The 14812-nt window shown below is 50.4% G+C and overlaps 1 protein-coding gene across 4 annotated transcripts in view; it reads right to left on the bottom strand.

Annotated features, from left to right (window-relative positions):
* The window catches only part of SNX29 (sorting nexin 29), a 191935-nt gene that overhangs the window by 8489 nt on the left and 168634 nt on the right, over positions 1–14812 (bottom strand). Inside the window, exon 21 of one of the 4 annotated variants that reach the window (XM_044433147.1) lies at positions 130–166. The exons of the other annotated variants lie outside the window; for them this stretch is intronic. Coding sequence (XP_044289082.1) covers positions 148–166 — 19 coding nt within the window. The 3' untranslated portion in view covers positions 130–147. The remainder of the gene's footprint in view (positions 1–129; positions 167–14812) is intronic. 4 annotated transcript variants of the gene reach the window in all.

The following is a 14812-nucleotide window of genomic DNA, read 5'->3' as shown; positions in this document are numbered from 1 at the left end:
TGGCAATGCATATTGGAAATGCGTCCCTCAGAGGAGCTTCACAGTCTATTCTGACCCACAAATAGACTGATGTCATGAATGAGTTGCTTAATTGTCTACCACGAACGATTATTGGAAAAGGCTGCTTACCTAGCTGCCATTCACAGGCTACGGATTCCTCGGAAAACTACAGTACAAAAGGAATAAGATTGTACTTTTCAGTGTTTTTCAGAGGACTCCACAAGGCTATTTAAGCACTGAGTAATCACACACACACACACACACACACACACACACACACACGGATGCTTTTCTGACCCTTTCTGTCTCCCCACCAGAGCAGGGGAGGCGCAATATAAAAGGCAAGCTCCATCGTGCAAAGCTTCTTCCCACCGTTTGCATCCATGTTCTTGTGTCGCCACGTCCAGGAGAGTCTGGACTCCAACATGGTGCTCAGAGTCACCGATGCACCGCCTGGTGTCCGCCAGGTGCCCTGATGCCTGGTTCTATTTCTTGAGGGGGTTTTTTATATTATTGTTGTCATTATTGTTTTGGAGTGGGAAGCAGAGGGCTCCCTCCTGCATCGTCTTAATTGGGTTCAATTGAGCGCTTGTTGCTTCGGTGCTCTGACCACCCCCTCTGCCTGTACTTAGGTTCTTGGACAAGTCAGGTTTCTTTTAGTCTTACTAGTTGCCTTTATGGAAAGGGATGGTTTCTGACTGGCCATGCCTACCTGGGAGCCCTTTTATGAAAGGGCGAACACCTGTGGAAGCCATTTTGTGAGGGCACCCACAACATACTCTCAAAATTCCAGATGTACACATGACTCAAAGAGGCTGGGGACCCCCAATTCTTCTTTGTAGCTCTCACAAAGAGGGAATGAGGTGCTAAGTCCATGTCTGGGATGGATTACAGGGAAAAGGAAGGTAAGATGCAGATCTTTAAGATCATTGCGTCTGTATTTATCACCTGCTGCTGGCTTTGCCACAGCTCTGAGACCCATGTCCTCACTCAGCCATGACACTCACTGGGTGATTTGGGGCCTCTGAGCCTAACCTAGCCCGCACGGCTCTTGTTATGTGGATAAAATGGAGCTGAGTAAGCCACCTTGGGTACTTGCGAGAAGCAAAAAAGGGACATAAATGCAAAATAATATTAATAATCATAATTCTCTTGCAGAAGCACTCGGAGAATCTAATCTATGATCATTCCAAATGCAGTGAATACACACATGAATTAAACACACAGTCTTGCATACAGCAAAGTAACATGTCAGGATGGGAGGTTCAGAAGAGAAACCTGACATGCAGGGAGTCATTTTAATAGATGAAGGAGCAGTCACTTATATAGGCTGTCCCCCTCCCCCTCACACACACACACACACTCCTCTGCTGTCTTGAGACGTTACAACCCAGGGCTGGGGCATGAGAGTAAGCCTAAATCTACAGCGGTGTGTCAGCAAGTAGGACATGAGCAAAAAAATCAAGAAATAACCCAGGAAATAAATAAATAAATAAATAATTTAGGAGGCACTTTCAGAGTTCATCAGATTCTTGAAGACACAACCATATACAGATAAGCATCAAGTATCCTAGAAGAGGCTGAATGGGTGGGTGAAGGCCAAAGGTGATGGGCAAGAACCCTATCCAGAGAGAGAAGTCAGATGGTCCTCTTCACTTGGCCATATTGCCAGCTTGATTAAGATATGCCTCACATCAGGCAAGTGAAGAAGGGGCTGGCCGAGTTGGGACTGAGAGCCAAGAAACCGCCCCAACTTCAGACGGGTCACAGGCCAGGTCAACATCCACTTGACCAGCCTTGGAGCACTGGGATGCGACTCTGTTCCACCTGGCCCAGTATCACCCAACCTGACTGGCAGGATCTCTCCAGAAACTCAGGGTGCGAAGGTCTGTCCTACCACCTGCAAACTGAGCCTTTGACTGGAGACCTTCCACGTGCAAAGCATGTGTCCTGCCACCAAGCTCCATTCCCTTTTTTGAGAACAACGATGCTTCGAGAAGGTGCCGCACCCTGTAGTGGCTCTTCAGAGTCATGTAGGCCACTCGCCATTCCGTGGCAAAGCGTGGCAGGACACCAAGCCCTGCACATCGCCGGAAGACGTACCAGGGGCACCTCTTCAGCTCAGGGGAGCCAGTTCCCAGGTGCAGCTCTCCCTGTGGCTTAAGCTTCCCACCTCTGCTTCCAACAGCAAAGAAAAAGGAAAGAAAAAAAAAGAACTTGGCCATTTTCAGGGAAGGAATTAATGTTCTATGGGACAACCTTAATCAGGTCGATTTTAACTAGCACTCACTACAGTACAGAGCATGGGGAGTTTTCCTCTCAAACAACCCTACAGACCATAAGTGCAGGAAATTCACATCCATCAACAGCACTTTTAAGTTCAAACCTCTTCCCTCTTTTGTAACAGCAAAGTTTACAAATTACCACTTTTATAGCTCTGGTTGGCTTTTAGATAAAAACTGGGACCGAAAAATACAACCTTCCTGGCAGCAGCTCGAGATAAATGGCTTTCAGAGCTCCTGTGCTGTTGCTGGTTCTCCTTGCCCCATAAAAGCACACACTCCATGAAAACACCACTGCTGCTGGTTGTGACTGTGTGGGGTGATCCGGGGCACAATCCAGCTAAGAGTGTGCTAGCAAGCCAGTGAGGCGGAGAGCTTCCGGAATGGGACTGGAACTCAGGAGATCCAGGTTCCAGGCCTTGCTCTGCTATGTCGGTGATTTCGGGCCTGTCTCTGACTCTTGGCTGCACTTGCATCACAGGGTTGCTGTGTGAATAAAATGGAGGGGAGAAAACAGATCACGGATGCCACTTGGAGGAAAAAATGAGGGGAAGAGAGGGAATAGATAAAACCTGCAGCTAAAATCTACAGCAGCCAAAGGAGCAGACACTGCGGCCTGGAGAGGCGGCCTCAGAGGGCTTGCTCGGTCCCTCTTTGCTGTGCTTTCCTAAACAGCATGGAGCTCCACCCTGTCCCAGGGCACCTTCCGTTTCAGGCCTGCTTTGGGCCTCCACAGCTGCAGCAAGCTGAGAGTTCCTGGTCTTTTTTCCACCTAAGCACGCATGAGGTTGTGCTTTTGGAGTGTGAGGAAAAAACTGCACACAGGAGGGAATACTCCCTGGTCAGGGGGAAGGGGAAGCTAAGGCAACGCATCCCTGCCTACACTTTTTCACAGGTAAGGAAAGGAAGGTAAGGTTTGAGGTGTCCTTGGCACTGTGTGCCCCCTCTTATACCTGCTGTGCCCCCTGCCTGGGGGCAGCAAATAGGTGGCCTGCTCTGGGCAGCAGGGAGCCGCCCGAAATGACGCTCCCAAGACCCCTACTTCAGGAGCAGAACGCCAGACCTGCCAGCTAAATCCAGCCCTCCAGACTGCCCAAGCGGGCTTGCTTCCCTGCTCCCAGGGTGGCCCCCCCTTTGTCGAACATCCTTCCCCATCTTCAAAGGCTGAATCCCCCCATTTACTAGTTACTGGAAGTCTGTGGATAAGCTGTGCTGGCGCTTGTGGTGTTTTGCCCTGTCCCTGCATCCCACTGGTTTGGCCCCCCACTCCTCCCCTAGTGGAATGTGGGAGCTGGGAACATCTCCGAAATTGAATTTAGCCCTCAGGCTGAAAGAAGATCAAGACCCCAAGGTTTATGGGGCTGGAAATGAGTTGCAGCAAGCCTTGGGGTGTATATCTCCCCCTTTCCATTGTAAGAGGAAGAAACTGAGCTCTTTGGCCTTCACTTTAAGAACAAGCCACAATTTTGCATTACATGCAGCCTGGAGTACTGTAGTCCATTCTAGTGAAAATTAAATCAAACAAGCCAGGATCAAAGCATGCTTTCAGATCCTAGTTTGTTCTGACTTCGATTAGAACTACTCATGTCTGACCCAGTCATATATGATGTGGAATGGTGGGGCGTTCTCCTTTTTTCCACCCATTCATGAATGGGCACAAAATTAGCCATGCCGCTTTCTCATTCAGCTCATAATTTAGATGACCACTGGCATCAAACTACTGCATGCAAAGAGAAGGAGCAATGCCTTCAGGGTGGCCTAGTGGTGAGAGTGTGGGACTGGGACCTTGGAGATCTGAGTTCTGGTCCCTGCTTGGCCGTGAAGCTCACGGGATGATTTTGGGCAGTCCTGACTCTCGACCTAACCGACCCCACAGGGATGTTGCAAGGATAATACAAAAGCGGGGGATTTTGCAAGATTTTGGAACACTTGCAGGAAAAGAGAGAGAGAAATATATTAAAATAAATGCAAGGAAAGGCTTTGCCAGGGTGCCAAGATGCCGCATGGTCTCTCTCTTCTCTCCTTGTGTTGCGACTCCCGAGAGAGTAGTGCAGGCACGAGAAAGAGACAGCTGAAGGCTTCCACAAAGCAAGAGTGCTACCGTGAGGCTGCTAAAATGAACAGACTGTGTTCCGAACGCTGCGCTGCAACTTACAACTTTGCAATCAACCACAGAGGAAATGAATTGAAAGGCAAACTTGCCTTTTATTTATTTTTCCTCCCCAGGTGAGGAATTTCTTGCCTGAACACAGTGTTGGAGAAGAGCGATAGCGTATCAGTAGAAAACAATATTTCCCCCCAGAATGTATTTAAGCCAAAGAACATGCATTATCTCGGCTCTGCATCTCATGGAAGACAAGCTTCTGCTGGGCAAATGAATGCAGCAGGTGCAGGAGGGCTTCTGGTAACGCTGAGCAGGGAGAGACGGGCGATCTGTGGCTTTGGGCTCGGCACGTGAATCCCCAGTGTGAGGCTGGGGGAAACTACCCCAAACCTGGCAAACCATCTGGGGATGGCTGCTTGTGGGAAACGGGGAGGGGTCAGGGGAAGGAGGCATGATCCTTGGGGGAAACCCAGGGGGTTTGGCTGGAACCTGGCAGAGGTTCTGCACCTCTGACTTGAACCCCGGCTTGTCTTTGAAGCCCAAGCAACACCACTGGCAATGAAAGGTGGAGACCGCTTTGCATCCCCGGACAAGACTTCCTCGCCTGGGCTTTGCATTTGAACTCCATCTTTGTACGAACTATGGAGCTGCAGGCCTACCTTGAAGCAGCTGGAGGGAACATACCAGAAATGTACAGATATAATGGAAAGAGATGGAGGTCAAGTGCCATACAACCTCTAGGGGAAAACATGGTGAGAACTCCACTGGCTCGTAGAAGCCCTCCTGGCTCCCTTTTCCGTATGCCATCCCTGAGCAGTTCTTCAGTGCAGCAGCTCCTCCTGCTGGCAAACTCTCAGACCCAGAGAGAAGACAGCTGCTGAGTCCTTGGAATAATGCCAAGGTTTAAAATCTGCTCCCAGGATGGGTGAAGGACAAAAAAGGACTGGCTGTTTCCCATCTGCATGGCCATATTCCCCGGCCATGGAGGCTCCTCAGCAGAGCTGCCGCTGGAAGGGATGCTGAAGGGAGTCAGACCATGGGCAGAGTCCAGGGATTAGGGAAGGAGCCAAGTTCAAGACCACCTGGATGCTCTAGACATCGTCTCACCCCTCGTACCCAGGCCAAATCCCTTTTGTGATCCCTGTCGGCGCCATGCAAGCAGGAAACTCATGCGAATCGAACATGGATCACACGGATCTGAGCTACTTTCCCTGGACTGGCACAACTTTCCCCCATAGACTACAAAGCAGGGCTGATTCATTCAACGAAGGATGTTTGTGCAAATCAAACTGGGTATCTGGAACAACAGGAATGTGAGCACACCTTTGGCACATCACAAATATTTTCGGCAGACTTGCTAATGCTCAGAGCTTTAAACAGGGCCGTGTTGCATGTCTGCTGAGCAAAATACAAACATCTCATCCATCCCAAGACGTTGCCAGCAGTGTCACTTTGCCAACCAAAACAGCACTGGCAGAACCCAGCCGGGTGTGTGCATGTACCACCGATTGCCTCCGGAGTGCATGTCAGGAATCACTCAAGCGAGGACACAAATGGGTTGGGCAAGCATTGCGCATAGCTGGTTCCGCCTCTTGCACGGAGTCCAGAGCCTAGTGGCCAGGGAAGTGGTATCATGCGAACCAGGAGAATGCGATGCCTGGCTGTGAAGGGAGGGGTGACGGAAAGGAAGGCAGGGGAAGTACTCGCCATGAAATATAAGGGGGTTTCCACTTGGAGGAATGCTGGTGTTCCAGTTATGGCTGGATACAGCATGACCTTCCTCACGGCTGGAATTCCAGGTGACGAGAACTGGAATAAGGAAGAGCTCCAGGGCTGGGTGAAGGGTTGGTGTGCTTGGGCATGGGCCAAGGGCCCACAGCTTAGCAGGGGCCTACTGACAGGGCCCCCAGGGCATGAGCCTCTCTTCACCACCACAGTCTACCTGTTCAGCCACTTCTTGCTGTAGCCCAGAAAACGGTGGGTGAGGAGGAGGAGGAGGAGGGATGGGGGCCCACTTCTTCACTGGCTCTGCCCATCAAGCAAGCAAGCGAGAAGGAGTGAGAAGAATGATGGGAAAGAGGATGAGTAGCAAAGCAGGTGGCCAGAAGGGTGGTGAGATGATAGAATTGTCCAGGAAGGGTGCCCACTGAGAGCGAATTGCCCCAGGGCCCTTCAAAGTCTGAGGTGAGCCCTGCAAAGTTAGAGATTTTATTCCAGGCTTCTAAAAAATATTATGATGTGCATTTTTCATGAAGCGCCCAGAGAGCTTGAGCAGGTCAGAGATGGTGGTGGTGATGGTGGCCATCAAGATCACTGAGATCAAGGGGACCTTCTGCCAGAGTTTGGGATGATGGTCTTAGGCTGCAACCCTGGAAGAGAACTGAACGTCCAGTGCAGGGCTGGTGTGAACACTGGCTAGCAGACTGTGTTGCTGGGCTATCAACCTGGAGGATTGGAACATCTCTCAAGGGTTCCTCTAACAAGATAAATGTGACCAAACATAAAAGCATGAAAATACAGGGTTTGTTTGCAAAGTTCTTGTAAGGTGCAATCCAATGGAGAAGCCAGATGCCTCCTACTGCTTCCTGCCGTGTAAATGAGTTCGGTGGCCAACCTCAGCCACCTGGATGCAGCCCTTCAAATAGGGAGGGAAGGAGGTGTGTTGTGCCTTGGCAGGTAAAGCTAGCTATATTAGAGATGGCCTCCTTTCATATGCCCCTGAGTGGCCTAGCAGCTTTCAAACCTATCCTTCTCTCTCTTCCTTCCAGGTAGATTCAGACAGTGGCTTTGTAACTCAGAGCTTTATTATGTTAATGCAAGCCAGGCAGACTGGCTTGAAAGTCTGACTGAGGTGCACTGCAGATGTCAATCACAAAAGGAAGAGTGAGAAGACAGGTTCTTAAAGGAGTGCTGCCTAAGACGTGGATTCCAACTGGGCAGCTTGTTTCTCCTGACACCCTACCATGGGGTCAGAGGCCAGGCTTCTTCCCCTTCTTTGACCTGTCCTGTCCCATCGAAAACATTCCTGCTCTCCTGGTTGGTCTGGGAACCTGTGGACAGCAACCCTGAGGGCATTTCAAAGCCCTGTGTTCCCCAAACTCCCATCTCTCCTTCTCCCTCTCATTTCCCCTTCCCCACCTCTTCTTTCTCCTTCTCCTTCCCCACCTCTTCTTTCTCCTTCCCTTTCCCCTTCCCCACCTCCTCCTTCCCCTTCCCTTTCCCCTCCTCCTCCTTCCCCTTCCCCTCCTCTTCTTTCTCCTTCCCTTTCCCCTTCCCCACCTCTTCTTTCCCCTTCCCTTTCCCCTTCCCCATCTCTTCTTTCTCCTTCTCCTTCCCCACCTCTTCTTTCCCCTTCCCCTTCCCCATCTCTTCTTTCCCCTTCCCCTTCCCCACCTCTTCTTTCTCCTTCCCTTTCCCCTTCTCCTTCCCCACCTCTTCTTTCTCCTTCTCCTTCTCCAGAATCCCTGCCATGATGACCCTGGAACGCCTGCCAAGAGTGGCAGTCAACTTCACTCATTGCGTGTGTAGAAGAACATAACATGCAGAGGGTGTCCGGCTGGGGAAAGCTATTTTACGTCCTATTTAGCCTGAGAGGGAATCCCGTCCATGCCCTTAAAGCAAATGCTGCGGAAATTAAGGAAGTCCACAGGGTATGAAGAGACGCTGGATTTCCTGCCAGCCAGAATACTTCTCTCCGCATATGGAAGCGGTTACCAGCAGCTGAAGAGCATGTTTGGCTACTAGTGGCAGGATTGGCTTCCATGGAAACAAATGCTATTTACACAAAAATAAGTTAAATGCTTTAAAATGCATAGATTCTCTTTTTGTGTTGTTAAAAGTGAGACCCTGTGTTTTATCTGTTGACTCACACTACCTCCATTTTCTTGAGGAAGCAGGAGGGGGGAAGCTGTCAACATACGTGCCCGAACCGTCGCACTTGTCAGTTCTCCCGCGGGCTGCCTACTGAGCAGAGAACGCAACGGCCTGTAAAAAGTCAGCAAACTGGAGGAACTGCTACCCCAAATAAATAAATAAGTACATAAATGCGTCTGTAAAAGGCGGCGAGGAATAAGAAAGCCCAGTGCATTCTCCTTCCGGACTCCTTTTCCTCGACAGATGCAATGATTTCAGCTCCGACATTCAATTTTGCACAACACCGTAACCGGGAACCTTCTTGCTCAATATGGCAGTTTTGGGGCAGCTTTAGACACAAACTCCTGTCTCCAGCCCGCACGTGGCAGCTTTGATCAAGGTGCCCTGCAACATTTTATGTGCTCTGGAAGACAATCGATACAGAATGGAGAGAGATTTCATTGGCTTGAAGGCAAAGGGCAGCTGAATGCGCTTGGATCAAGGCAGCACTGAAGTTAGTCGGGGGAGAGCGGGAGTTATTTAGCCAGCAACTTTCTGGCTATGAACATTTGCCGTTGTTCAGTCTCTCGGCAGCCTGAAAGCTTCACTCTAAGAAGGCCAGGAATCAGAGCCCCGTGAGATTCCAGTCTTGCATCATCTGCACTGAAATGGCGTCCAGGCTCAATGTAAAGTGTGGGCTTTCCCCCTTTGATGCCCTAAGTGGATCGGGGCCAGGGGAGCTCAGTAACAGTAAGGGCGGTCGCCGTTCGGGGGGCTGGGCTGGCCAGGGGCTCTGGCCGTGGATTGGTTTTATTTGTGGGCTAGTGGTGGTCTAGGTGGAGGACAGTAGGATGTTTTAATGGTTTTAATTGTTGGTTTTAGATTGGTTTTAATTGGTGCATCTCGTGCTTATTATGATGTTCCCTGGGGAGCGCAGGGCTGCCACCATTGGGGTAGTGATGGGCAATGGGCGTTATGGCGTTGGGGGTCTAACAGGTCAGCATAGAAGGAGGGACAGATGGTTAACACCTGTCCCTCTTTCTGGTTTTTCCCCAGCCGGTGGGTTCCAGGTAGACTTGTCAACTGCCCTCCGGGCCTGTCGGTGCTGCTGCTTAATGCCAGGTCAGTCCAAAATAAGGCAACACTCATCCATGGTTTGATCATGGATGAGAGGGCCGACCTGGCGTGCATCACAGAGACCTGGGCGGGTGAGGGGGGGGGATGTTTTCCTCTCACAATTGTGCCCGCCCGGGTACCTGGTCCAGCACTGACCACGCCTGGAGGGGAGAGGAGGAGGGGTCGCTCTGGTTTATCGAGCTTCTATTTCCCTTGTGCGGCTTCCTGTCCTCTCGAGGCCGGGGCTAGAGTGCCTCCACTTGGTGTTGGGTGACCGAGACAGATTGGGGATTCTGTTGGTGTACCGTGCACCCTTCTGCCCAACAGACTCCCTGCCTGAGCTGACAGAGATCGTCTCGGACCTGGTGTTGAAGACTCCAGGATGTTGGTCCTGGGGGACTTCAATCTCCATGCCAAGACAGTTCTAACCGGGGCTGCTCAGGACTTCATGGGCGGCCATGGGGCTGTCTCAACATGTCATTGGCCCGACCCATGAACGTGGACACACTCTGGACCTGGTTTTCTCGACGGGGCAGGAAGAGGGTGATCTGAGGGTGAGGAATTTGAGCTTGACGCGCTTGTCATGGTCAGATCACTTCCTCATAAGGTTTGAGCTTGAGAGCGGCCTTTCCCTCTGCAAGGGTGCGGACCCAATTGTATTGGTCCACTTCCAGAGCCCGATGGATCCTGATGGATTCCTGGAAGCTCTGGGGGATTTTCCGGTTGACAAGGCTGGTGATCCTGTCGATGCCCTGGTTGAACTGTGGAATGAGGAGATGACCAGGACTATTGACACGATCGCTCCCAAGCATCCTCTCCCACCTGGCAGAGCCCGTTCATCTCCTTGGTATACAACTGAATTACGGGCGATGAAGCAGGTTGGGAGATGTCTAGAGCGTAGGTGAAGGAGATCACGGGGTGATTCTGACCGAACACACTTAAGAGCCCACTATCGGGCCTATGCTGTGGCGGTGAGGATGGTGAAGAAGAAATTCTTCTCCGTTTTCATTGCTTCCTCACAATGCCGTCCGGCAGAGTTTTTTTGGGTGGTGCAGGGGCTGATACATCCGGGCCCAAAGAATGATCTTGTGCCACCCTTGAAGGCCCACTGTGACGACTTTGCCAAGCATTTCAGGGAGAAAATCGCTCAGATTCGCCACGAGTTTGACTCCGCTATTGAATCAGATTCTACTGGGGAGATGCTCTTCAGTGAAGGCTGGCCCAGAGGTTCTGCACCTTGCACGGCTGTGCAGAAGAGGGGTTTTGGCAGAACTAGGTTGCCAGTCCAGATGCCCAGTTTTGTGCAGCAGCGGATGGGAGAATGCACAAGCCCAGAGAGAGAGGGAGGGAAGGAAAAAGCTGGGCTCTCTCACACCTTGCCAAACCTTAGGGTTGGGGGGACACGAGAACATGGCTGCCAGCATTCTGCAATAGTTGCATCAGCTTGCAAGAAAGGTTGACAGAAGGACCCCTTATTTCAGAGAGGGGGTGACCTAGTTTGAAGGAACGTCTCGCCTAAGGCCAGCAAGAGGGTTCACAGAAGCAACATTCAAACTAGGTCCACTTTGCAAGATCAGGATGCAAAAGGCAAGAAAAAACAGCCTGGCTGGGTAGGACCTTCCTTCTGGCAGAGGGTGCGCAACCCTTCTGCATACTTCTTACTGTCATCGCCCTCTTCACACCGTTTTTCTTCTTGCATGGAGTCCAAGGTAGCTTACATGGCCCTCCTCCTTGCCCTTCTATCCTCACAATCACTTAGCCACGCTGGCAGAGCTTGTCCAAGCTGTCAGCCAGAACATCTGGAGAAGTTGCAGATGCTGCTTGCTGCACACCAAGCCCCGTGTCTTCAAGGTCACCATTGCCTGTTGCTGCTACGTGCTGGCCCGGTTGGCTCCAACCTATGAAGAAATGTGTTGGGAGTGAGAAAGACAGTTGCTCTTGGCGCGTGTTCTCAAGACCTGCTGGCCAGTCTTCAGTGGAGAAGGAAGAGGAGCCAAGAGGCCCTTGGAATGTGGGCCAACTCCAGATGTTGAGATGAGAGAAGTGGTCATCTTTCTCCAGGCCAGACTCCCCAGGTGCATAGGAAGCCTCTGGAAATAACCAAGACGTGTGGCAAGCAGGAGAGGGCTTGGAGCAGGGGAGCTTCTCAGAGACAGAGAGGCAGCATGGCTCTTGACCGCCTCCATGATGCAACGTCAGCAGAGGAGGGTGTCCCAACTGGAGGATCGGCATGCAGAGCGGAGGCCGGCTCATTTCCAGAAGGCCCCTCTGGATGGATGGGGCCCAGGCATGCTCATAAGGCGAGTTTCTGGAGGTGAGTACTAGATTGGGTTCAGCAAACTGCTCTGTGCATGCTCGGAGACTCATTCTGGGTGTTTGTGCTTCTGGGAAAGGCTTTGGTCAATCAAGAATGCTCCGCAGGAATGGTCCATGGCTTTGACTGCACAAAGGAGAAGAACTCCAGCCCACAACGGAATGAATGCCCTCCAGAAATGACCCCTTCAGCTCTCATTAAAAAAAAAGGGCAACCATATTTCCTACTAATGCCACTGACAGCCTAAGAAGATAATGGGCCAAGGCCAAGGTCCAGGGGTTCTGCTGTCAGAAGATGACATTCATGGCATCAGCGTCCTCTGATGACCCTTTTCCCACCATGGTGGCTGTAATGGATTTGCAGAGCGAAATGCCCTCTACCCCCTGCTGCCCCACAAGGAGAGCAGGAGAGAAGCAGGGCCTTTCAACCAACCCCATTTGAAGGCTACTTTTTTTTTTCTACCCTCCCCGGTTCTTTTTTCCTTGCTTATGTTTATACAGGCATCCCAGAAAGAATGCCTGCTGAGAAAAGGAAGAGGAAGGGGGAGCTTCCAAACATGAAAAAGAGAAAGAAAATGTTCTAAATGCCACATTTCACAAAAGATGGAAAGAAACTTTGCCTCTCTGTCACACTCTGAGGGCAGAAAAGAAGCTTGACACCTTCATTCAGGAAAATGCATCTCACTTCAGAGAGCATCTGGAATGTTTCGGCCGTCTCCTCCTCATTCTGCCGCCAGTGTGTCAAAAGTGACACTGTCACACATCGTTAAGAGCTGCCTTAGGCTCAAACTCTTCCTCCTGGACAAATGCCAGTCAACAGCTAGAAAAATGGCAAGACTGCTTGCTGGTGAGTCTCTTGGACAGGATGGGTTTGGCCCCGGATGCAAGTTTTCCTAGGCTCTGTCTTAACAGATGACACAGTCCACTCCTTGTCCAGCCCAGGCTCAGAGCTCGATCTGGCTTGCCTGGGGTACCCTCCAGGAATTCCCAGATGTCCGCACCCATCCTCCACATCTCAGCCCCCACCAGGTGCCCAGCATTTGCAGGTTTCCTGGGTTTGTGCAATCAGAAAGGTTGAAATGCCTCCCTCACGAGGCTGAAGGACTGCCAGGAAGAGCAGGAACTGAAAAAAAGCCTTGCCTTAGGACTATACCTGTAGCATTCGTCCCTGCCCACTGTGGGAATGCAGCAGGTAGCAGCATCCTGGGCTAGAGGTGGTTCAGTGCCCTTGTCTATGCTGAGTTAGTCACAGTAGCCAGGTCCAAAAACTCCAGCAGGCGCTTTTCACAAAACTGACCCTTGAGATCGAAGTATGATTCCCTGAAACCCTCAGTCCACAAAGATAACTTAAGCTGGGCTAATTCAGTGTGCACCAAAGATCAATCATTGTTACTTAGGACTAAAATCAATTGCAGGAAGCCTGCAGGTCAGACCTATTTCTTGTTTTTCAAGCTGAGCAAGAGTTCTGTGTCATCTGAAAGCTCACAGTCTGCATTTCTTCTTTTATGAAAGAAGCTTTTGATTTTTAAAAACAAGTTTATGTATATGAAGAATGAATTCACACATTTACAAAGCAGGAATAAGACAGCATTTCCAAAAATCCATCCTTAATCAAATTTACCAAAATGGAAGAGAGGTATGTAATAATGTTGGTCCTAAGAAAGTACATTAGCTGGAACCATATTCAAATAGAAACACAGGAACAGAGAGAGCCAAAAGGGGCCTCCTGGGCCATCTAGTCTGACCCCCGGCTCCAGCCAGCTGCGCTCATGACATGCCCACCATGTGCATGTCTAGCCTATCCTTGACATACATTATGAACAAGCATGATCTTTCCTTCATCTTCCAATTCTCACCAAATAAATAATTTTAACTGTACAACTTTCCAAACATTCAAATACCATCAGGACTGACAGAGGCAGGTTTTTTCCCATGTTGCAGTGCATAAATGAATCAATATCCCAATGTCCTCTTCTTCACGTAACAGGGCAAAACAACAAATGGGCCCCAAGGAATGGGGTCCTATAATATGTCTACTCTCTACCAAGATGACCTCCAAGAAGCCTCAGTCATAGGACAAGATCCAAACACAGCACAGCTCACAAGCGTTATCGTGACAGTTGGCTGGTCTTAATCAAGATGGCTCTAAATTACAGCGGGAGTGTCCAGACTCAGCTCCTGAGGGCGGGGCCTTCATGCGCAGAAAAGCTGAACATGGTAAGCGCACATGTGACAGGGCGACACAGGCCGCTCAAGCACCTCTTGTGAAAGAAGCCTTGGAGGCTCATTGCACATTATCGTTCTTCCTAGAAAATGAGGATCCCCCACTGTCTTCCCCCGCCGTTTTCATACTGAAGAGCAGATGCTCTGTTTTCCCAAAGCCTTTTTCTGAGAAAAACAGAAACCTTGCAGCACCAACCCCCCCTCCCCATAAAATCACTTTAGGGTCTTCTACAAACTTGGATTTGGGGCAGGTAGCTTGTGCGGGGGGGGCAACCTACTGAACAATCCAGTCATAGTTCAGGGTAAGCAATCTAGGGCTGTTCAGATATTCTGGACTACAGTTCACATCATCCTCTAAAAGCATGGGCAATGGGAACCGATGATGGGCACTGAATTCCTTACCCACACAGAAGACTTCACTGGCCTGCACAGCTGTTTTCTCTACAGTGCACAGCAAGCAACTCTTGAAACTTGGGGTGGGAAACTAAAACTCCCATTTCCAGGATGAAGCCCATATCTGAGGTCCAAAGGAGCATCTCCTTTCATATATACCTGCCCGCCCGCTAAGATCTGGGTTGGAGGTCCTTCTTCGGGAGCCCTCCTTGAAGATCAGGAGAGTGGCTACCCAGAAAAGGGCCTTCTCTGTTTTGGCACCCTGTCTTTGCAATATGCTCTCCAGAAAGATGTGCCTGGCGCCAACACTTTATTCATTTCAGCACCAGGACAAAACCTTTTTATTGCCCCAGTATTTTCAGATCTGATGTTGTTTTAAACTGGGTTTTTACTTGCTGCTTGATGCTGTGCTTATTGAATGCTTTCCTGAGACTCTGGTGAAGGCTGGGTTGGAAATGCTTTTAATAAATAAAACAAAGGTAGGGTGCACCAGCAAAGCCAGACCAGAGTCCAGGGCTGCTGGCCAGCA

Source organism: Varanus komodoensis, unplaced genomic scaffold (assembly GCF_004798865.1).
Source record: "Varanus komodoensis strain SLA01 unplaced genomic scaffold, ASM479886v1 scaffold26, whole genome shotgun sequence".
In the NCBI taxonomy this organism is placed as follows: domain Eukaryota; kingdom Metazoa; phylum Chordata; class Lepidosauria; order Squamata; family Varanidae; genus Varanus; species Varanus komodoensis.
Note: the sequence above shows the minus strand (reverse complement) of the source record. Positions and strands in the feature narration are given on the sequence as shown.